The sequence below is a fragment of the Lissotriton helveticus genome, chromosome 5_1, assembly GCF_964261635.1.
Source record: "Lissotriton helveticus chromosome 5_1, aLisHel1.1, whole genome shotgun sequence".
Classification (NCBI taxonomy): domain Eukaryota; kingdom Metazoa; phylum Chordata; class Amphibia; order Caudata; family Salamandridae; genus Lissotriton; species Lissotriton helveticus.
Window position 1 is genome coordinate 943,120,950 of NC_136065.1, and position 25,046 is coordinate 943,145,995.

The following is a 25,046-nucleotide window of genomic DNA, read 5'->3' on the forward strand; positions in this document are numbered from 1 at the left end:
GCCATGTACGCCAGCCATGGGATCAGAGAGGATTTTTCCAATTCTAAACAATCCTGCATAAGTAATCTGCTAAAACTAAGTTCCTCCTTTAACCAGATCTAGTTCCAGAGCTTTAGGGTTCATGGCTTAGCTGGTCAATTTGAAAGTCTAAGCCTACCTCCTAATGGACAATTTCAAAGGGAATACTTTGGGGGACCCCTAATAGACCTCTTAAAAATGTATTTTCAGCTCCTTGGAGAGGGGCAACCCGTCCATCTCCCCATATTCCACTACTGTAGTTTACTAAGGGGATGCACTTGGCCCTGTAAATTTCCAGGATCGATTGGATGTGAGTGCGTCCTAGCCGACGGGAAAAATCTTTAATACTGAATGTCGCTCTATTAAAGGACAGAAAATTCTGAGATATGAGTGAGTGCCACTTCAGGTCCGAATCAAATAAAACCCCTAAATATTTGGGGCCTCATTTATAAGGTGTTGTCGTAGGGAAGCGCAGCAGGCCTTCCTGCTGCGCTTCCCTACGGCAAAAAAAAAAGGCAGGAATGCGCCGTATCTATAAGATACGGCGCATTCCTGTCCTTTTCCCCTGCGCCAGCGCACAATGAGCTGCGTGTGCCAGTGCAGGCACCTTTGCACAATGGTGCAAGGGTGCCTACGTTGCGGGGATTATCATTTTTGTGCAGGAAGGGAAACCTTCCTGTACAAAAATAATCACATGAGGCTTTTCCTCTTTCTCTGTGTGCTGCAGAATGCAGAATGCAGAATGCAGCACACATAGAAAAAGGAAAAACGAGGAGAAATAAAGATATTTCTCCCCATTGCACCTCCCCTGGGGTGGCATAAGCTTTTGGCACTGCCTCAGATTTAGGATTTCTCGTAAATATGGGGCAGTGTCAAAAGGCCATGGATGTTGCTGGGAACGCCCCCAGCAACACCCATTGCACGCCCCTTAAACGTAGAACACTGCGTTAAAGGGACTGGTATTTATCAGGCAGAATTAGGCCAAAAAAAGTGGCTTAGTGCTGCCTGATCAATATCACGCAGGCTTCTGCACCACGGAATGTCACAATAAGTGATGTTCCAATGGCGCAAGGGGCCTCATAAATGAGACCCTTGAAGATTTCTACCTGACTAATGTGTTCGCCTTCGACTACGTGTTTCATCGTTTTAGTGTTTTCCTTCAAATTGATTATCGCTTTCATTAAAAAATAATATTTTGTCCTAGAATAGCATTCCCAATGTATATGTTTAATACCCTAACCTTGATTCATCATTTTCATTAAGTACTCAAGATGCCCATAACAAGCTATCAATTATGACTGCTATGCTGTGGCCAGCATTATAGCAAATGTGGGCACCATCATCCTCTGGGTATTCCCAATATGCCATCCATAGTCAGCTATATGCCAGGGTATACATTTTCTATTGTAGGCAAGTTCATGGCATAAGTGCCTGCCCCAATCATATGAAGAAATACAACCAACATGCGAGAGACAGCATTTAGAGTGGGTGGACATCATCATATCACAGATATCCCTAAAGGGCAAGGAATTACCAGTGGTAACAACCCTTCCCTTGGGTGTGTAGTAATGGTGCTGATTCTGCATTAGTCAATCCAAGGCACTTAACTGGATCAGCCTGAGGTGTAAAGGTAGAATGAGGACAACGATGAGTCTGGAGCTGACAGGATATGATAGGTGTTTCTCAGAGTAACTTCTTTAGTGGTGAGTGCACAATTTGAATCTCCTGGGAGACAGGGTCAGCACAGATCAGACTACAGTGCCTGGATAGACAACGCAACCAGCTCAAGAGCATGTGTGAGAGGGATGGGCGAAAAGTAAAGCGAGGAGGTCTTATGTGAGGCTGATTGATGCCGTCATTTATTGAAATTATTCAAAGACAAAAAAAACAATCCAACAGAAAAAAATCTGATGAGGTAAGGAGGTGGGCGTCTTCTGCTTCTCTGGCGTGGATGGTGGTTCTTCCTTTCTTGGTAGGGTGATGATGTGGCACAACCCCCAGAGTATAAGGCGGAAACAAAAAGGAGAGAAGGCGGTCAATGCAGCTGTCCTCTAAATGATAGACAACGTGAGGCAACTCACGTTCCACCACCTTAGTGCAAAGGAAGACTGAGGGGAGTGAAGAAAAAAATAAAAGAAAACATGAAGAAAACAGGTGAAGGCTAAGGAAACAGAAAAAGGGGGGTATTGTTGCAACCGCAACAAAACAAAAGCGACCTTTTCCCTGGCCTACTTTAGTCTATGGCTCCATAGCAAATCAGGAGTTTTTAATGTCCCGTGAACATGTGAGTGTATCTGGCTATCATCTAACAATGTGGTTATCACAGTTTTGTGCAAGTGTTTACGTGATTCTTTCCAGGAAGTGTGGGGAAGTGAAAAGTGGGTGAAGGAGCTGGTGAGGTATCAGGAAAAAGATGTGCCCACTACTCTACCCCGAGTGCCTTGAGTCCCGTAGACTCGCACCCCCCACCCCTCCTTGTATGATCCCTGCCCTGTCCCAAATACTGCAGTGGCCGCCGCTCTCCGGAGCTGCAGCGGCGTTGAAGTGTCCTCTTGGGGGGTGTTCACCACTCTTCGGCCCACTCCTCTCGATCGGCACTGCCTCTTTCCTCGTCTGGCAGGGAATCTCCGTCTGCTTCTCGTCCTGGCTTGCGGTGTTCTTCCGTCGTGTCCGTGATATTCCTTGCTCCTTCCTTCGGCGTTCTCGTCTTCATTTCTCCCTCGTCGGCGTCTTCCCGGTTTCCAGCAAGAGCCTCCGCCTCTTGAGTCCACGAGGCTTCTTGTGATTGGTGGTTGTCTAGAAGTGGGCATTCCTGGTCCTGTATGTGAGATGAGCCGAATGATGTGAACCCTTTCCAAGCTGTATCATAGCCAGAAAAAGGCGTTCTCGCTATTTTAGGGGGTTTAATGTGGGTCACTGGCGGGGTGATATCCTAGTCCTCCTCACAGCATGCCTGTGCCTGATGAGGATAAGATCTGCAGAGGGGGCTGGGAAAATCAAACTGAGCTCAAAGAGAGAGTAGATCAGCAAGGAATGACAGGATTACCTACCCCCACATCCTGTACCCCAGCCAGATGGCCTATTTAGAACAGGAATTTTCAGAGGTCAGGGGGGGAGCGCTAATGAAAATGAGCCCTACTGAAGTTTGGTTTAGCCAGCTCTTACTCCTCTGGAGAGAAATCATCCATGTTGAATTTTGGAAGTGCAGTACGTCGTGAGACAAGAAGATGCTACACTTTGGAGGAAGTTCTCATGCTCTTGGGTGGTACCCAGCATCTCACTGAACAGAGGTTCCCCTTGCATGTCACCACAGAAAACTGAATACATTTCTGAGAGCTGCATAGTTTCTCAGATCTGCTGCCTGAAGCTCCGAGAAAAGGAAGGACTGCCATGCTGGAATTTGGATTTGTACCCAAAGAACTGCACTCTAAATGGCTGCGCCTGCTGCACAATTGGTATTACACTCCTGGGGACTGTGCCTTGCTTCAAGAAGGATTAAGGTGTGGACTCCCTGCAAGCTACAGGTTAAGAGAGCCCACCTGCATCTTCTCCACCAAGAGTCTCCATCCTGGAGTGTGTCCAGTGGACTTACAAGGATTTAGCCGGGTGCATTGTGGCAGTTGAGGGTCCAGATATCCCAGAGACCGCCTAGGAGATTCCAGACCTTTGAAATGGTGATTTGGACACTTAGAACCTACAAGGATACCTTTAGGAAGTACCTCCTGAAGTTTGAGTTGATCAACTTGACCGCGAGAGTCAAGCCTACTACCTTCAACCTCGACCCAGACAGGATTTCAGGTTCATCCTGCTGAAAGCTCTTGAGCTCTGGACTTCTAGGTTTTGACTCGGCCTCATGAAATGTCAAGCTGGCGAACCCTCTCCACATCTGGCCTATTGTGGAAGGTCGAGTGATGTTGGAAGAAAAAGCCCATTTTGACCAGGGCCTCCCACTTAGTGTATACAACCATGGCTTCATCATGGTCAGCCTCAAACTTTGACTTTGTCCTGGCCAAGCACGACCAGATGTACAATTGTGGCGCTATAGGCTTTTAAGCACTCTAAAGTGGTTAATCTTTAAAACTTAATATCTCCAGTTCCCTACATTCGATTTTTGTCATTTTGGTGTCTATTTATTCATAAACATATTTCCTATTTTTATAAATTGGTGTGGGGTTTTTATTCTGTGTTATGTCTGGCTTATTTCCTGTCTTGGTGTTTTATATGCTTTACACTCCTGTCTCCTAAGTTAGGCCTGACTCCTTGGTTGAGCAAGGGGGTAATTTACTGAGACCTATACTGGACCCTATATCATGTTAGTGGCCTTATTACTAGTGGTAGATGCACACTTACCCTACCAATAATGCACTTTCCAACAATCTTCATTTGTTAAAACTATCTCCAACAGTTTTGTTCCCATCGGTGGATGGAATGTTGATGCCATTTTATTGAATACAATACCAAAGTCTGTTAACTAAGTGCTATTTTTCTTTGTTTTAGCTGTTTACAACTATTTTTGGAGTGGGACTCAAAACAGCTGTGAAATGGCACAAATTGGGTATCCGAACTCTTGAAGAAATAAAAGAGGATAAGAATCTAAGGTTAACTAACATGCAGATAGCAGGTAACACAGATTGACATTGTGATTTCTGTTTACAGTTTGGCCATGCACATGCCATCATTTTTTGGAGGAAGCTTCTTCTGGTGATTTAGGCAATGACTTTAGATCGCAAATGAATAGGATAATTTCAAAAGTTTTCTCTTTTGTCTAATGTAATCTTGGGTAAATTACAATTTTCAAAATCCTCCCTTTTTTAAATGTAAATTAGTAGTGTGAGAAGTTTTCATCCACAAACTTAAACACTTTGCAAGCTTGGCATATCTCACAAGCACTGCATAGTTTAAATTGTAAGAAACAAATCAGGAACGTAGCATATGCGGAAAAAATCTCAGCAAACATTACGTTTTTCTATTTTTTGTATGCAATTAGAAAAGAGTTACATTGGTTACAACATAGCAACAATATAAAGTAGCATAGATCTTAAATGTATTTATTACAATAAAAAAGAGAAGATTAACAATTTAGACTATACTGCAAACAATTATCCAGCTCATTAAAAGGGGGATGGGTAGTGACTTATCCAGCTCTGTCATGGACCCCAAATCTTTAAAATGGTTTTCTGGACAGTTTTGACCTTTATACCTATATAGAGAGGAGTCAAGCACAATGAAATAACATAGTAGAATATTTTGTTTATCAAAAAGCTAATATGTGTTACCACAGCAGCAGCATTTTGAAATGTAATATTCGAGAGACCCCAGCCACCACTCTTACATGAAAGTCTTGACCATTTTAATACCCTGCTACGATGTTCTTACTTGTATATGAAGCTGCTGATAGGTGATTCTGTTTTGCAGAACCAGGTGTTTGTCAGCAACAATGGGATTGTCCTAAATAGGTATAGGAATTTGAGTAGTATTAATATTGTCACGATATTGCCAGTTCTTATAATGCTAAACTGAATACAATCCCAATTTTATAATTTGTGCGTAACCTTCTTCAGTAATGGATCATAGTTTAGTTACACCAGTTTACCTGCATCTGCTGCTAGTGCAACCCCATTATGTATAGAAGTTCCCCTAGCATTGAGAATGCCCAATACAATAGTGATTTGCCATAATCTGGGTTTTAATTTGTTATAAATTATATCCTGATGGATTGACCACATCCTAAAGCTTCAGCTTCTATTGCTTGAATATGCTTCAGCCTATATGTTATTTAAAACACCATTATCGGAAACCTGATTTATTGCTAGGGAATTGAAAAGTTTCTGCAAAAAGCTTTTAAATATACTGAAAATTAAAGTCAAACGTACGGACAACCATGTATGAGTACTGTGAGTTACATGAATATTGCCAGAAGCTATTACCATAAATTGGATATTGACTAAAGGTTGTTTATACCGAACCTTTAATGATTTGATGATGTTAGGCCTGAATACCATTGCTCTCATTACTACTCAAGGGTATCACCATATGAATCTATCAAGTACATTTTCAGTGTTAAGCAGCATCATTGCCATGGTGTCTCTCAAATTAGCAATAAGAAATAGGATAATTACTCGGTTGATATGGTCCCTCAATCAGGAATAAAGCCAAGTTTCAATTGCAACCCCATCCTTGCAATAGTCCTGCTCAAACAGGTGGCTAAGTATGTAGGGCCTCATTTATGAGAAATTACGCATCGCTGCATGAAAGCAGCGATGCGTCACTTCTCAGTGCGCACTCCTTGCGAAATACCTAAAGCGTCATATTAAATGTATGACGCATCATGTCGCAAGGAGTTACAGATATGTCAGTATTTTTGACGTATCTGTAAGCGTAAAAGTGACGCATTACTGGAGTGTGTCACAAAAGTGACGCATCTCCAGCAATGCGTCCTTTCACATGGGGCAAGCCCCATGTGAAAGGGCCTGTGTCAGTCTTACGCCTGCTGTGAGGCAGGCACAAGATTTTGACGCAACTGCATCCTAGAAGTGACGCAGTGAAATCTCATAGATTTCACTGTGTCACTTCTACAAGGCTTTTTGCGGGGGAACGCCCCCCCTGCATACATTATACCTGACGCAGGTATAATGTAGCGCAGGGGTTTACAAAGTGACGCATCTGCTTAGATGCGTCACTTTGTAAATAGTTCACAACAGCAGGCATGTTTTACGCCACCGATGCATCACAAAAAGTGACGCATCGGAAGCGCAAAACTGACGCAAGGCCTCATAAATGAGGCCCATAGACTTTTAGCCTTTCTGTTCATTAGCAAAATAGGTCAGTCTGATTCCAGATCTATTGTAGGTTTTCTTTCTTTAGATATGATATAATATTTGTCAAAGTCCAATATTCAGACATAATACAATTTTGTTGTATTCCCCAAATCAGTATAGTAAAAGTAATTTGAGCAGAGGGAGAATTTAAAAAAAATTGTGAAATTCCACCCACTCCAATCACTTTCAGAGCAGAAAGTGCAACAATGGCCCTTTCTTTTTCGCTACACATAATCGGTGAATCTAACAGATCATGAAAAAGCTCTGGTATAATATCTATATGTACCGACTCTAAAAAACAGAAGGATACCGTCTTCATGAGGCTAAAACGTTTCTGCATATAACTTTTATTAAAGCACCAAAAAGCGGTATACTACCATCAGGCTTTTGGTTCCGGTCCTCACATGAATTTTAAATGGCTTCAACAGTGTTTTAACGACATTCTATTTAATTTTTATTGCAAGCATTTTGCCTATAGATTCATTGTGCTCATTTTTTTTCTTGTTTAAAAAATTTTTTCTAGCCAACTTGACTAATGTTATTTTTAGATTTCTACATTTGCTAAAGCGCTTTGCTCTAGCAATGTTGATTAACCTGTGTCTTTTTTTGCAATAGCCTGCACTTGTTTTAGTTCTAGCTTGTATAAGTTTGCATAGCCCGTTAGGATTTGCTATTTCATGACCTTCTCCTTATTAATTAGTATGACTTAAAGGATTCCAGCTTCAAAAGTGTCCCATGCAACATATGTCACTGCAGAGTCAATATTATCCTGCATGTAGTTCGGTATCCACATTGAACTCGTTTAACCCTTTTAACATAATGGGTGTCTAGTAGCAAGGATCTATCAAAACTCCATTGGGATGATTATCTTGGCATATTTCTAGTTCAAGTTCAAGCATCAAGGTATTATGATCAGATAAAACCACAAAATAGGTTTTGATCTGAGCAAATATCTAGAAATAGATCAATATAGGACTATTACCCATGTGGGACAGAATCAAAGGTATAACCTGGATCATTACTTTCAGCACACACCAAAAATCCTTTGCTCATGAATTTCCATGTGCCTCATAATGGAAGTCCTGTTTTAATTATTCCTCTGGCACTCCCAGGTCTTGCTTTTTCTCTATCCATTGAAGAGTTGGAATCACCACATATAATCAGCAGTACACCACATTGTGTTAACTAGGTTGGAACCATACACTGAGCAAAGGGTAAAACAAACATCTCCAAACATGGCTTGCACTATTGAACATCTACCATTTGAATCAGATATTGTTTTGATTGTTCAAAATGTATTTGGGCAGCTTGATATTGGTAGTATGGGTAGAAGCTTGCTATGTTTTGCAAACTAAAACTTAAACTTTGCTTCTTCAATAATTTGCTATCTTTAAATTAAATTTCTTACATACACATTACATTGAATATTGGGATTTTCATTCTTTTATTAACAGGATCCTTCAACAACATTGTTGAACAAGTAACATTACCTTTGGTAACGATAAATCTGTAAGAAACATAGGTTAGATATTGATTCCTTACCTTAGAATTACCCCCAGGCGTCAGACTAGATCCGTAAAGTTTTTTGTTAGCAGTACACCAGCACGTTGGTAGGTGGCGTCGGTCAACTCCGCATCCGTCATCGGCATCGTGGTCGCCGGGATGACGTGCAGAAGTTATTTAAGCTCCACCCTCGCACGCTGACATCAGGTCTTTCTTTTTCCCCACCAGCAAGCGATTTTAATTATTTTATTAAAAGCATCCTTTAACAACATTGATTTATACTTTTCACATTCCATGGCAATATATTCAAGTTACACACCACTATAGCCTGAATGTTTACAAAATGGAACACTGCTAACTTCTTCCATCTTGATTTATTCTTCTGTCATATTCTTTTTTTTCCTGTCTGGAATACACCCTCCACACCCTGTGTGGCCTCTAACTCAAACCCATAAGGAGCCCCTCCAATAATAACCCAACCTTGTGCCCAAGTCACTCTCAGAAGAGAGGACCCCCTAAAATGGAAATCAGACCAATTATAGTGTCAACCGACAGCGGATTGTGCTCTAAATTGACTCCCTCACACATTACTCTATATAACAAAATATTAGTGAAAATAATCATGGATTCTCTCAATGGTATCCAAAATCCAGTTTAAACAAATAAAAACTAAGAACAGTCCCATTTTATTTTAGAGACTCCGGAAATTCCTAAAAAGCACAGGTTATTCCTGCGCGTTTGATTTTCTAGGTCTGACAGTTTGTAACTAAGATCATTCCGATGGGCTTTAATGGACTCCAATTCTAGTTTTTGAGCACCGGCCTCCTCTTCCAGAACCAATATTCTAGCCTCCGCTTCTGTTACTCTATCAGCTGTTTCAGTGCAGATTTTAAGTGCCCGTCGAACGGCATTCTTAACTTTAGAGCAGGTTGCCTGTGTGTGTAAATTTTCGGCTTTACTTTCTGCTCGATGAGTCATCATTGTTTTGTAAATTGTAGTCAGGGTAATCTCTGGGAGAGTGCTCAAATCCTTCTCATTCTTCTCAGCTTCAGGGCTGGCTACAGGTGTAACTTCATCAGAGGGACCCGGTTCGAGTCCTACAATTGCCTAGCACTCCCAGGAATCAACTCTTCATTTTTAGATTTGGCACGGTGCGATCCTCTTTTCCTTCGTCTCCTAATCGTAGAAGCACTATCATTTGGTGAGGCTGAATTTAGTCTTGACCTCTCATCCACGGAACTACTGTCAACGCTGTAATCAGCCCAATCTCTGCACACATTGGTGCTCTCATCGGATGAGGGATCGGATAAAGAATAAAAATTATCGCCAGCATCTTGCAGACCTATCAACTCTTCTATAGGCTTTAACAGCATTTACAATGTCTATCCTTCTCAAAGTTGCACAAAAATACATCATGTTTCACAACATTAGCTTTTTTAGGTGAATGATGATTTCTCCTCATGTGGCACGTGTACCACAGAAGTCTTATTACCAAACTATATATCTGTGCCACTTATAAGACCCTTGCTGTGAGCATTACTGTTAGAGGTTTTCACTTTATTCCACTCAAGACAAATATGAAATGACCCAGCAGCTATGGCAACCTACTTGAAGTGAATGAGATTGGGGCTGCATCACCCAGATTACACCTATCATCTAGCTCTGGTGGATTGCTGTTGATGGTCTATGCCTATTTACTCAGGAGAATCACACAACAAGGCCTCTGTATTTCCAAACTCCCAACAGTCCCCTATTGGATTTTACCTCTTGACATCCCTCCTCATCCTCCAAGTGCCAGCTTTCAAATCAGCCTTGGAGGCTTACTTTAGACCCTGACTCCTCTGAGCCCTCCTATTGGGGCCAACCAATCTGATCATTTGGTACTGTGGAGCGAGCACCTGTACTGCAGTACTGAAATTACCAACAAGAGAAAACGGTCCCTCCGCCATTCAGAATGATCTATTTTTTATTTATTTTTTAGTACTACGTGAGTCCATTGGGATTCCAATGGGACCAGGCATCCAGATATACCTAACTTTTTCTGAGGATGAACCCAGGCATGCCTAACACGAGCCCCTCTTTAAATGCTAGTGTGTGTGTGTGCGTTCTGTGAATGTGAGTCAGTGACTGATGGTTGATCTGGTTGTAGAGTAGGAGCAGATATGTTAATGGGGGATGCATGTGGGTTGTTGGTAACATTTGTGGGGGTTCCCATCAGATTGTTGTTGATCGCCAGTTGCCTGATACACCTGATGTGCTTCTGCAGCTTCAGGTGGGACTTCATTATGAGAGGGCATGTAAGCTGCATTGCCGAGCCATGTCACTTTACAACCTCTTTTCTTGAAAACTAGAGACATTACCTGTGCAAATTCACCATACCAGATATGGGGTTGTCTATCCATCAACCTTGGAAACTGCTTCAGGTGGGCAGACATGATATTTAAGGTAACCCCCATTTCCCAAATACCACCTCTCACAGGGAACTGCTGTTGAAAAAGATGTTCCTTTCAGAAGACAGGATTTGCTCATGCCAACTGTCCTCAACCAGGACTGTTTGACACAGCCAACTACTTGCTGAATGTTGGAGAAGTCTTCCTGGCCTCAGGTTTATTCTCCCTCAGTTTATGGAAAGAACACAAGACCTGCACCCGGGTTGGAGGGTGCAGTAGGTGAGCTCCCAGAGGTGCTTGTAGGGTGAGGGGTACTTGGCAGTGAGTTGTCCATGGTCAGAATGAGTATCTGTGACTTTTTAGATGATGCTCAGAGAGTTAGGAGGGATAATGTTGGTCAGCCTCCTCTTTTTTCTTCATCGCTGAAGAAGGCTACTTGCAATAGGATAGGGTTTTTTTCCAGGATTGCATGCCATCCTCCACTCATGGAGAGACAGGCATAATTGGCAGGCTTTTTGTCCTCGGGTGCTATAAGGAAAGGAAAATGTAAATGTATTACTGATACATTAAAGAGTGAATGGAGACTAAGCCCGGATATGTGCATTAGATTTAAGGCACAGATCACATTTCAGCAAAAAGAAATTAAATGTTTGATTATTACTTAAGGGTATTTGTTGCTTAGTATGTGTCTACGCAAACAAGATATGCTGGCGTCTTACCTGCCCCTGAAACTGGAATGCATACTTCCTTTGTAGACAGACCTCTTGGTTGGCAGCTGAAGGGAGCAGTGGACATTGACGTTTAACATAAAAATACTTTTACTAATATGTTATAATGTTTAATCACAATGTATTAACTGTGGAATCTCCCTATGGTAAAATGTAGGGAAATGTAAAAAAGTGTAAATAACTTGAAAAAAATAGTAAACATATGTTTATGTTAAATGTTAATGTCAATTCATTTTATACATGCATTTTAAATGTAGAACAATATAAAATGCTACAGCACTATTAACTTAATTTTGAAGGTATTGTTTAATAAATGTAAATATAATAAATTAAATAAAAAATAGTTTTCGAAAGTTTAAATGAAAAAATGTCTCTGCATTAATAGTTATCAAAAGTGATGTATAAAATTAATTAAAAGAAATTGTATTGACTTGGTTCTAAGTCCAATGGTGTAAATTCACTAAAGTATGTTAATATATTTTATAATTAAATAGTAAATATGTTTCATTTTTTCATTTTTAACATTAAATTATGTTTATGTTTTTTTATAAACTATTTTTATAAATGTAATTTAATGTAACACTATTTCCTATTGGGTTTTATTTTAATTCCCCAATACATTATTTTCTTTGGAAAGGTGTTGTAATACTAGTAGTTGACCATGTGTCATTGTGGACATACTTCAGCTCTGAGCTGGAGTCATTTACTATTTTTTTGGGTTTCTTTGTGGCAGTATAAATTTAGAAGTGCAGTTTGTCAATAGCATTGAGCTCATAGTTTTGTGTTAGTGGGTGCATGTCTATTCTTAAACCTCTCTGCAGCCTTCCTAAACCTCTCCTTACTCCTCCCTAAGCTCCTCCCATTTAGTAGTAGTATGCCCCTTTTTCCAATCACCCCCGCAACCCCTCCCAAATTTGCTACTAAGTAGTACATTTGCATGTGTAAGAATATCCCCATAGAAAAGATAGGAGAGGTGGAGATATACACATGTAGGTTTGTGAATAGCATTTTGTAGTACTTTAGCAGTACATTTGTAGTACTACTAAACTAGTACAAAATGCAGCTTGTGAATAGGCCCATCAATGTGCAAATGATATGCAATCCTTGATACATGTGCATACCTATTGGAATGAACTGCATTTCTCATAATTTCTATCAGCATAATAAGTAACAGAAATGTGACTCCATCACTGTTTTTTCAGCTCATTTATATAATCTTTATTTCGGTTCAAGGAACCATAAAACATCATAGAGATAAGATTTACTATAAAACACAATTGTTGCATACACTGTTCCTTTCGGTAATCCTGTTATACATATGATGTAGAGTATTAGTATTATGTACAGATCCAGCGTGAAAAAAGATTCCATATTTAAGAAAGGTATGTCTTCACTATCCACTTTTGTAAGTGGGTTACGTAAAGTGCATGTACATAATAAAACAATTAAAACAATCAAGGTAGTTTGTTTAACTAAAATCACCTAAAAATTATGTCATGAAGTGTAAAATGAATCATCTGTTTTACGGCCAATTTTAGCATAAAAGTATACATCTATCTCTCTGATAAGTTAAGCATATGTAAAATACGGGTGTTAGAACTTTAGCCCTCTCTTTTTCCAAAGATAACCCACACCAAGTAAAAATGTACTAACTCCGAAAAACATTATTTGTGAGCTGTCTGTTTTGTTTTTAGTATTCGTAAAGCCTCCATATGTTTCCTAGTCATCAGTCTCACATACAGTAGCTTTATCCATTCCCTTCTAAGTTTGGCATATGATGGACAGAAGAATAATATATTTGCAATGTCTTCCTCTGAATCTAACAAGCATAGAGAGCATTTAGTTTCTACCCCCCTGCGTGTTAGAGTGACCACTTGGCTGTGATTGCATTAATCTGGAGGGCCTCATATCGGAAATTTCAGGTAAAGGTTTTTGGCTAGCTGGCATTTAATTTCATCCAAGAAGGGTTCAAAGGTTGGCGTCACCTTGAAGGATAGAAATTGTGTTGTGAGTCTTCCCACTTTGTAGTTAATTGTGGTCCTATTTCAAATAAAATTCCAGTAGGTATGTTTGATTTCTTTCTTTGCTTCTACCGTCAATGTGCTCAGGTTTGCCCACAACCTACTCAAATCCAATTTAAGAAGCCAGTGCTGTATGTGAGTGAGCCAGGGGAATGTGAGTTGGCTAACCAAATCCAACATCTCTCTCAGACCTTTTCTATATACCTGTAGTTCCTCTGTGGTCCAAATTCTGACCCAATAAAGTAGTGGTCTGTTTCTCGGTGCCAATATCGTAAAATAAGGGAATCAGAGGGGTATTTTGAGGAAGTAATGTAAGTATTTGCATGACTTTATATTCCACAGCTATTAATGGATTAAGGTTCCCCCACCCCATAATTTGGACTCATAAAGTGCTGAAGCTTGGGCTCTATAGCTGTAGACCTCCAGAGCCGGGGAGATCCAAACTCTAAACTCAGTAGCTTGATGTCTCTTGACAATTGGCATGATGTTTTGCAATAAAATTGTCTTGGCTCTATTTATATGTGGTTTCCAAGACAACTTTGTATCAAGTGTCATCCCGAGGTGACTAAAATCAGCTACGCACTCAAGTGGTATATAATCTAAGACCAATTTGTTTTTAAAGTGTTTGTGCAGTCTAATGGCCATGTACTTAGTGTTGGTAGGATTAATTTCTAGGCCCTTTAATCTACAATAATTACTACAGCTGTCAAGTAATGTTTGTAGCCCCCCCTCCCCTCCCGAGTCTGGGATAGTAGGATTGTATCATCTGCAAACATTAGAGCACATGTATGGGCCCCTCCTAGCTCATTCCACATATGCTCTGCAAATATGCTTTGAATAGCACTTTTCAGCTTAAAGTTACCAAGTTAATGTCACGTTACATTGTGGGCAGCAGAAGACATGCCTTGCAGCACAGGCTACTAGAAGAATATGCAATATGAAATCACGTTATGTTTTAGAATCAGGAAGAGTAACTATATAATTCACTTCTTCACTCTATACAGATGTGAAGGGGACGTGCTCTTAGACAGGGGCTTTACCAAACGGACGGTTTTATCACTTGGAAATAAAAACACTCATCCTTTTAAACAGAGCATAATGGTTGGGGCTAGGTATGGACAGCAGGCTGCAGGATGCAGGCTGCTGCCTTTGCAGCTGACAAAATATAAGAAGTCCAAAGCCAATAAATCAAGTAAGCGTGGTGTAAAGAGGATTTTTATTTGCTGGCGGCCATGATTTTTATATGCATGAGTCAGATATATTACATTAATTTGCCTCGTTTCCTATACTAGGAAATGAGATAAAATCACAGTCAATGGTGGTGGTGATTTTCTAATTAATGAGCCGCAATATAGGCTTGCACAGATATGCATGAAGTTTTATACCTACATTTTCAGATCAAATAGATTTCTCTGATGTCATTGCAATCTTTCACTGTTATAACAAAAGAAAAAACATCACGTTTGGACTGTTTGATCAAAGCAAAAAGGACACTGGTGCAATGTAAGTCACCTGACCATAAGAGTTGGCTTTTTCTGTTACAGTATATTGGTTCCAATATTAATATTCCAACCACAAAGCAGCGTTTATTGATATTTCAAATTGACTTTCAGGACTCCAGCACTATGAAGACCTTATTGGCGGTGTTTCTAATGCGGAAGCAGATGAAATTATCATGTTAGCTAAAAAGGCTTTCTGCACTTTTTTGCCGGATGCTGTAGTGACTTTAACCGGTGGCTTCAGAAGGTAATAAAATAATTCCCTGGTTGACTTTGAATTTTTTTTTTCTGCTAGTGTTCTCAACTTAAGAAAAGCTAACAGTCATAGCCCACGAATCTGGGAATCTATAGTGTAATGTTTGGGAATGTTTGAGAATTTCCTTTCAAATTAGGCCCACTTATTGTGCTAAGATAATATGTTCGGTTTTGTTTTCAGTGTTTCTGAAACCTAAATATGGTTTTATATCTTGGTGTTTGAAATTAACTGCATTTAAACTTAAGCGGGTAGCACAATCTTAATTTAGAAGTCACTCTAGTAGTTTAAATGTGTGTTATCATGAGAGATTTTGATTATAGGCAGCTGTGTTTGATCGATAAAATGTCAAATCTGATAGATCCTTTCGATTACAACTATATCTCACCACTGATGCCCTTATGCTTTCTCCATATCAGATGTGTAAACAGGGTGCAAACGTATTATCACATACAGCTGTTCATTCATTAACACAAGCTATCCACAAAGATCCATTACCAGGTTAACAGCGTGACCAGTGCGTCATGTAAATAGCATAAGCTAATCCTTCTCAAGGAGGATGATCCAAAGTGTTTTTCACTTTGTGTTACTTCCCAGTACAAAAAGAGCAAATTGCTGACTATTGACATGTCTAATATGATGGAAAAGTGCAATTGTTTTTTTTGTTAATTATATTTTAGTTAATGGAATACAGTTTAAAAATTAAAACAAGATAACATCAGAGTTCCGTGAGGTTATTAGGTAAATCCCAAACATAGGGGCCGATTATGATTGAGGTGAATCCGCATCCTCCGGGCTGGCGGAAGCCACCTCCAGCCCGGAGGATGCAGATTCAATGCTGCGGTGTTTGTAAAGACCCCCGCCAGATTAGGATGGCTGGGGTGGTCATCGGTGGACGGGGAGACCGTCTGACGCTTTTCCGCCACGGTCGCCTTCAGACCGTGGCAGAAAAGCTCTAATATGGTGGCGGTGTATATCAGACACCGCCAGCCATATTAGGATTAGCCTTGGGACATGCCTTTCCGCGGCGTCAATGCCGCCACGAAAAGGCATACGGTCTTTTCTTTGGGGCCCATTGCGGGCCCCCAGGGTGAAGGGGGGGTGGGGGTGCCCATGGGGGGTACCTATGCTACCCTCCTGCATTTGCATGCACAAAGCGGCAGGCACCGCGCGGTGCCTGCTGCTTTGTGCATGCAAATGCACTGCATGCAGTTTTAACATTGCGGCGGGTGCTGCTTCAAGCAGCCCCCGCCGCAATGTTAAAAGTACAGGATGTGACCGCCAGGGTGGCGGTCACATCCTAATTTGCATGGAGGGACCGCCGCTGCCCCTGCGGACGGTCCCTCCACCTCTGGGGTGGCGGACGGACACAGGTCCGTCCGCCATCCTAATAGGCCCCATAATGCTTAAGAGTGAGTCAATATAGTCGCAAGACACAGAATTCAAATTATTGTTTTACTTGAAGTATAAATCCAGGAACTGTCACAATATTTGCTCAAGCCTGTCAATAACATCTTGCAGCTTGAAAGACATATTTGCGATCAAAATTAAGGGTGGGTGAAAGAATTATGTTGGCATGGCTATGAAAAATTAAGCATTTTTCATTTTTGGGAACTTTTTACTTTTCCTCTTAAATGTGCATTCGGAAGAAGTCATCTAATGGTGCATAAAAATGCACCCACCAAAAATCAGACTGTAGGACTTTTTTGTATACACAATATTTAGCTACGAAAGATCGGGAAACAGACTTTTGAATTTCTTTGGCACAATATAGTGCTGAAACAAATCTTCGAAAATTAGCAAACCGTCAGGTGATTTTTTTCTCACACTAGGGGGCATATTATCAAGACCGGTGATAAAATTATCGCCGTTTTAGCGGCAGAAAACTGTCGATAAAACGGCGATAATTGGCTTGATAATATGCTCCAAGGAATTCCAATTTAAGCCCATGTTAAATGTGAAGGACATCTAACATGGGCTTCAATTGTAATTCCATAGAGCATATTATCAAGCCCATTATCGCCGTTTTAGCGGCAGTGTTCTGCCGCTAAAACGGCGATAATTTTTTCTCCTGTCTTGATAATATGCCTCTAAATCTGTATTTTTCCCCACCGAAAAAAGCACTGCAAATTCGATGATTTTCGTAAGTTTGCAAAGTATGCAATAGAATGGTCTGACATCTGAATAAATAGACTACATTAATCCACTCTCCCCTTGTTAAAATGATGGCTCATCGAAGTTGGGGGCATATTATCAAGGAACGGTGTTAAAATTATCGCTGTTTTATCGGCAGGAAACTGCTGATAAAACGGCAATAATGGGCTTGATAATACGCCCTTGTTAATTCCCATAGAAGCCCATGTTCTGATGTTACACCTGATGTTAACATGGGCTTCTATGGGAATTAACAAGGGCGTATTATCAAGCCCATTATCGCCGTTTTATCTGCAGTTTCCTGCCGATAAAATGGCAATAATTTTAACACCGGTCCTTGATAATATGCCCCTTGCTTTCTTAGCTTTGTGCAAATTTGCAACCTGGGGGCTAACAGGCCATTACCATTTTTTCTGCATCTGTACTGCGTCTGCTGAACTGGATGCGTGAAGGCCGCCTTGGGGTTTCCAGCAGAATAGAAAGTAGAGGTAGCAGTAAAGAAAGATGCTTCCTGACAGCTCAGTGTCCCATCCTTATTGGGCAGGACTTTTAGCTGCAGGGAACACCACTTCTTTGCAATTTACGGAATACCATGAATTTAACCGACCAGTGATTGTTATTAATTTTTCTCCGATTCCAACTTAAAATGGTGCTAGGGATTTTCTTTAAAGTAAATAGAAATACGTACACACTTCTCGTGTTTTGCATCTTCGGGATGAGCACCCTTTGCTGAATCTCGATTTGCATCTTTTTCACTGCGATTACCAAGTTTCACTGGGGTAAATGCCGGGCATTATAGGTCTACACACGAGTCGACCTCTGCATGTAATTCTGCACGTAATTCATGTGATGCAACGATTATAAGCAATACTATTTTGAAAATGGAAATATTTGTCTATGCTAACCAAAACCCACATTTCAATTGAGGTTTTCAGCCTTGGCAATCATATGTTAGGATCTATGTCACATTACTTAAATGCAAGGGTTTCCAGGTTGTGCCCAAAATATGAGAAAAAACAACAGTTTTTCCTTACAATTTAGTACTGACCTTTGTATTTTTGTGTACATGTTGACCTTAAAAAGTCATCATGTAGTGCTGTAGACAATTTCTATATAAAATGAACTCTACAAGGTGCAGGGATTTTCTTCTAGAAAATTCAATGAACATTTTGAGACAATATGCATTGTTGAAGAATTTATAATGTGTTGGTGACTCACAGATCGTTTAAGTTGTAGTAGGATTGTAAGCATTGTTATAAATGATTACACCATTGTGCTCATTTCAGGAATGTTTATAGGGTACTTTTACAAACTATGGAGGGTTGTCCATATAGACTGAGCATGCATGCTTTAACAGTGAATAATACATTAATAAATATAAATCTATTGCATTAAAATACTATGTCAGCTGAGGTATTTGACAGATACTTCTCATTAAAGTAAATACTGACCAAATCTTCTTCTGAACGGTATTCAAGGTTTAATAAACTGAAGATTGCATTAATGTCTTTAGCAACATTACATTTCTTATACAACTGAATACCAGTATGAAAACCATGTAGAACACCGTCCCATTCATTGGATGATATAATCAGTGATGACATCAGTGATGTCCTCAATGATGTAATTTGAGATTTCACATGATTAATGTTATCAATGATGTAATTTAAACAAGCCATGAGTGATGCAATATTGAAGGTCATTAGCAGTGTGTGGCAGGAGCACAAGTTATGATTAGCGCCCTGAGCTATAATGGCGGATTTCAGAGTGTTTTTTTGTTTTTAAAATGTTACACTCTGTGTGTCTTTGTCACCTAAGTATTAACTACCCCTCCTGTTGCCTCCAGTAAGTCCCACACAGCAGGATTGCTAGGATGTCTTTGGAGGCCATGCACCCTTTCTCCCCAAACTGCCAATGTGCCTCCAAGCGCACTACTGTTTGGGGGATGTAGACCACTTTACTCCTGAGGAAACGTGGGAGCCAAGAAGCCCTCCTGGCCTGGTTCTTCCTGTAAGTCCTAAACAGTGGGATTCCTGAGAGCTGGTGGGAGCCCCCCCCCATTCCCAACCACTCTGCAAACGCATCTACTACTTGAAAAGTAATTCAATGAAAAAAACAAAGGTTACAGGTACGTTTTAGTTAGGAATACCATTAAAAAACATTAGAAATTCACTGAACAAAACAAAGGTTATGGGGACATAATAGTTAGGAATAAGCATTTAAAAAACCTTAGAAATACACTGAAAAAAACAAAGGTTACAGGGACGTTATAGTTAGGCTCAGATTTCACTTGTACAAAACCAGTGAAATTCGGCAGTTATAGTTAGCTAAGCTAATTATAACATGTGCCCCCGCAATTTTCTGCTGATGACCTTACAGATTACATCACTCATAACATGGTAAGTGACATCACTGATGACATCATCCACAGAATCACTGACACACTCACTCACAACTACATGGAATCTTTCTTACACCCACTCTCACTCCCACTCCCACACAACCACAAACCCATTCACATACCCATACCAGTACTTACACACCTACTTACTGATTCATATATCTACACACACATCTACTCATTCACCCATACAGCCACTTATATACCCACTCAGTCCCTAACACAGCCACTGACATATCCACTCACACACACATACAGCCACTCACACACTGCGTCAGTCACCGATAGAGCTACTCACACACCTAGTCACTCACCTATACAGTCAATCACACAGCCCCTTTCTCACCCATACAGATATACACACACTGACTCACTTACTCATACAGATACAAATGCGTACTCATATAACTATATAGTCACTGACACAAGCACATGCTCACGCATACAGCCACTCTCACATTCACTCACTCACCCATATAGTCACTCATATACCCCATCACACACCTATACTGCCTTTCACATACCCAGTTACTCACCCATATACCACCCATTTAAAACACTCACAGTCACTGGATGATGTTATCTCTCTGTCTCTCTCTCTCTCTCAATATATATCATCAGAAATGTTATAGATGATGTCACAGAACATTTCATGAGTGATATCGTATGTGAGTTCATAAGCGGTGCTTGGCAGGGGTGCAAGTTAGTGCAGCTAACTCCCCAGGATAGAGCCTGTGAGCTGACCCCAAGGGATGGGGTCCCCTGGGCCATTAATGTCTCAGGGAGGGAGGCCGCATGGCTGTGTAGCGCCCTCCTTATTTTGTGAATTTGTGGCTCCAGGGGAGAGCTCCCTGTGGCCTTTTGAGGGGCAGGGAAGGTGTCCCTTTCCTATTTTCTGAAGTTTGATCCCCAGGGATGGGATCCCAGGGGCCTTCGGGGGCACAGGGAGGGGGTCACATGACCCCCTCCACATATTAGATAATTTCAGCCCAGGAGTGGTCTCCGTGGGGCATCTGGAGGCTTGGGGAGAAGGCCACAGAACTACCCTCCCGCATTTAAACACAGTCTTGGAGGGGTAGGCTCCCTGGGCTTAAAATAAAATGAATGCAGCCCAACCACCATTTTTTTTCAATCTCATGAGAATTGTGCAGGATTGCAACATTTTGTGCTGCCTTTATTTTTTCATTTTGGCTTGAGGTGGTTCCCTCTGGGTCCCGTCTTTAGGCCTATGAGGTCAGGATATCCCTAGTGTGCCCTCTTATATATTTTTAGTAATTTTTTCACAGGGGACAAAGTCCTCAAGTCCTGTAATGGCTGCCAGCAGCATTTTACTCATGTTGCTGGCAGCCAATCAGAGCACCCGCTCTCACGGGAGCCTGACTCTCATTGGAGCAAGATGGCCCAAGAGAAATAAAAATCCTTGGGCCAATCAGAATGTTTCATTTTTAAATTGGTGATCCAGCAATGTCTCTTGAGACTCTCTTTGGCCTAGCCATCAAGAGATATTTTTTTCACCCTTAAATTCTCAAAAACTACTACACAAATCACAAAAAGCACAATCTGTGGACCAAAATGTAGTTTCCTGTGTAATTTGATGTAATTCTGTTGAGCAGTGTTTTCTGTAGCCCATCGTAAAGCAGTTTATGGACCCCTCTTTTTATCGGCCCCTGCTTGATGGATCACCCCAAAACTCTCTGGGAAGGGGCGTTGGTGGATGTACCTTTGAAAGGTTTATGAAGTTGTGAAGTTATAACTGGTGAAATAACTTGCACCCCGCCACCGCACATATTACATCACTCATGACAAGTTCTATGATATCATTTATGACGTCACTGATGACATCACTGATAAATTCATCCAAGCTTCTTTTGTAGACATTACTCTATAACCTAGTATTGCATTAGAGGCCTGAGTGTATGTATACAGTAGCTCAGAACAATAAGAAGCATAATTGATGCCATCCCAGATACAACTCCCTTAGGTGTAGCAAGCTTGTGATATATGCAATATTGACCATATACCATGCATGTCACATGTAGTTTACTTAATATTAACAGCCAACCATAGATATATGGGAAACCCTCATTGCACACTGTACTCAATATTTATACAACTGCTCAGAGAAAGCTAGGTTACTCAAGATACTCAAAATCTGTTCCAAACTTAATGCCCTACTATGGACAGCTTTTGCCTGTAGCAAACCTCTCACAGTTGCTGAGCCTACATTGAGAAATAAAGTTGATATGATTAGAAAAGAGGGTACAGTAAACATTGTTTACTATATGGAGAACGTTTACTCTGTACCACACTGTGTACAGACAGTGAAAGATTCATGTGGTTGCACTACTTTAGATTAAAATTCTCGTATAAGTGGTGTTCTTTGTGGTTTTGTCATTGTTTTGTTTAACTAAGGAGTCAAAAACAATTGGTTCTGGTAGGTTATGTGAATATTCATGATACTTATTTTCCAATTAATTATCAATATTCTTTTACATAGGCTACCTATGTGAAGTATGGTTACATCGAATTGTTAACATTCTAAAATTGGCATTTTTAGAATTGTAACCTAAAATCTGGCTCTACCATTAAACATATTTTTGTAATAAGGGAACCCAGCGTTGTCCTATGGAAGCATTGGGCCTCACTGTTAATTTAGGAGTTTTTTGCTACCATGACATGCAAAACATAAAACTACATATCCAACCTCTCAATTACAATGTGCCATGCCTCAGCCAATATGTTATTCTTTGCAGCTTTTTTCTTCATCTATCACCACCCTTTGTCGTTTCACGTGAAGCGTCTTTGATATCTTAGTTGACTGATAATGTAGCCCATTTCCTTAAAGCGTATTACCAATACTGATTTTCTATGACATAGTCTAATATCACTTTTGAGTTCATTTACTGTAGTTTTCATGCATCTCTCTGTTTTCTGATGTATACTTTACCACCTTTACCACAAGGGCATTTTAAGAGATACACAGAGTACCCCCTATAACATATGCATTTTACCCTAATCTTTTCTCTCCTGATTAGTGTGGTAATTATATCTCCCTTCACTATACCATTACAGTGCCCACACTGCATGGAAAGGATCAGCCCATTTTCATTTTTGCTTCAGATTTTGTTTTACGTTTTCATTTGATCATATATTTTGTGTTTTCTTAGTATAATTATATGAACATAACAGCCAGATTTTTATGAGGTAATTTTCCCAATTTCAAATCTGCCTCAATAAAGTTCAAGTGTTAAAGCACTGCTATTCTTAATCCCACTACTCTCTCTGGATTATTTCATAACCCATACTGTTTTTTTCTCTTCTGTTATGATTATTATTGTAACAGATCTTTCCTTTCCCTGCATTTTCCCACTTGATTGATTACTTCAGCCTTGTAGCTTCTGATCAAATATTCCCACTTATTTCATTTTTTCACTATTGCAATCGTCTTCCTCTGTAAAAGTTTAACCCGCATGAGTTGAGATATTTACTTTTCAATGACCAATCAAGGCTATTAAAAATGCATATATTTTTTCTATCCATGAGTTAGAAAATAATTTTCTCTTCCATTTATTTATATCATACTTAATTTCCACATCCAAACATATGAGATACTAGCTCTCAATTTATGTATAAAGATTATTCTATTGTATAGAATGAATTTCTTCTATATTTCATATTACATTTTCTTATTTTAGCTATATTAAAAACACATCATCTATGTAACATGAATTTGAACCCAAATCAGATTACTTTTTCCACTAGTATGTATTCTTGTTCCAATTTGCAACAAAAAGGTTCACTCTATGCCAGATCAATGCACTAACCCATTGCAAATACTAGTAAAGAGCAATACATTTGACTTCTCCCTTCTGAATAAAAAGTAGACAAAATGCAGTAACTTTAGTAAAACAACCATATTCACAAAGTTCCCAGTTCCTCTTTCAGCAACATTCATGCTATAGTTGAAATATGTGTATCAACAATCTCTGTCTTATAGTTTTTATGTATGTTGTTTAATCAATGACTGTACACCACAATGCAAATTATAAACACACTTAAGGTTACACAATACAGGCATGAAAGATAACAGAATGACTAAGAGAATGCAAGACAGGACATCTTATTTTTCAGTGGGCCTTAATTTTTCTCAGATTTTTGCTGGCTTTGGATTCAGGTGCTATGCCACTGCTAAATGCGGTACAGCATGTGTGCTTTCGCCCTAAATATTTAGGGCCTTATTTATGAAAACTGTTACATCACTGCATGAAAAATGCCATGCAACAGTTTTCACTGCGTCCTCCTTGCGACACGATGGATACGTCATATGTATTTTATGACGCATCATGTCACAAGGAATGACAGATACATCAGTATTACTGACATATCTGTAGGCGCAAAACTGATGCATTGCTGGAGTTTTGCAAGTGTGAGGCAATTCCAGTGATGCGGGGGAGGGCACTGTGTCCCCCTTATGCCCGCTGTGAGGCAGGCATAAGGATTTGACGCAGTGGCGTCCTAGAAGTGGCGCAGTGAAATCGAATAGATTTCACTGCGCCACTTCCACAAGGCTTTTTTACATTGGACCGCCCACTCTGCATACAGTATACCTGACACAGGTATAATGGGGCGCAGGGTTAACAAAGGTGACACATCTGCTAAGATACTTCACCTTGTAAATATGGTGTAACAATGTGCATTGTTTACTCCACCGCTGCGTCACGAAATGTGATGCAATGGCAGTGCAAAAGTGTCGCATGGGGATCATAAATAAACCCTTTACTGTGCACTGGCTTCATCTAATTGGCTTATTTAACATTCCTGCAAGGCACAAGAAATGTGACAATGGTGTGAAGTATCACAAATGTAAAATGCCTAAAGCATTATCTTGAAGCGCCCACGTGATCCATAGGTGATCCATAGTATTGCAGATTTATTCTTCATCATACAAAAGCTTCCAAATCACAACTTAGCAGTTAACAATTCTGCCAGTTTTAATATTAATGCTAATATTCGCTCAATTCAAAATTGTCTTAAAAATCCTGCTACAGTTTATACTTATGCAATGTATTAACACTCTCATACTATAGAACATTGTTCTATTATCAACCAGTTGTTTATGCATTTCTCAATGCATAATGTGATAAATACAATGTTGCCAACACAACACAACAAGATGATGGACGGAGTGCTGAAACTTTTCAGCCACTCACCCCAGTCACAGATCTGGACTTAATCAATCGATGGATTAAATCCAGATCTCT

At 40.1% G+C, this 25,046-nt stretch overlaps 1 protein-coding gene across 1 annotated transcript in view; it reads left to right on the forward strand.

Moving 5' to 3' along the window:
- Nucleotides 1-15,429, forward strand: part of LOC144752572 (DNA nucleotidylexotransferase-like) — a 592,720-nt gene extending 577,291 nt beyond the window's left edge. Inside the window, exons 6-8 of the mRNA XM_078640460.1 lie at nt 4,516-4,639; nt 15,092-15,224; nt 15,414-15,429. Coding sequence (XP_078496586.1) covers nt 4,516-4,639; nt 15,092-15,224; nt 15,414-15,429 — 273 coding nt within the window. The remainder of the gene's footprint in view (nt 1-4,515; nt 4,640-15,091; nt 15,225-15,413) is intronic.
- The last annotated feature ends 9,617 nt before the right edge of the window (nt 15,430-25,046 follow it).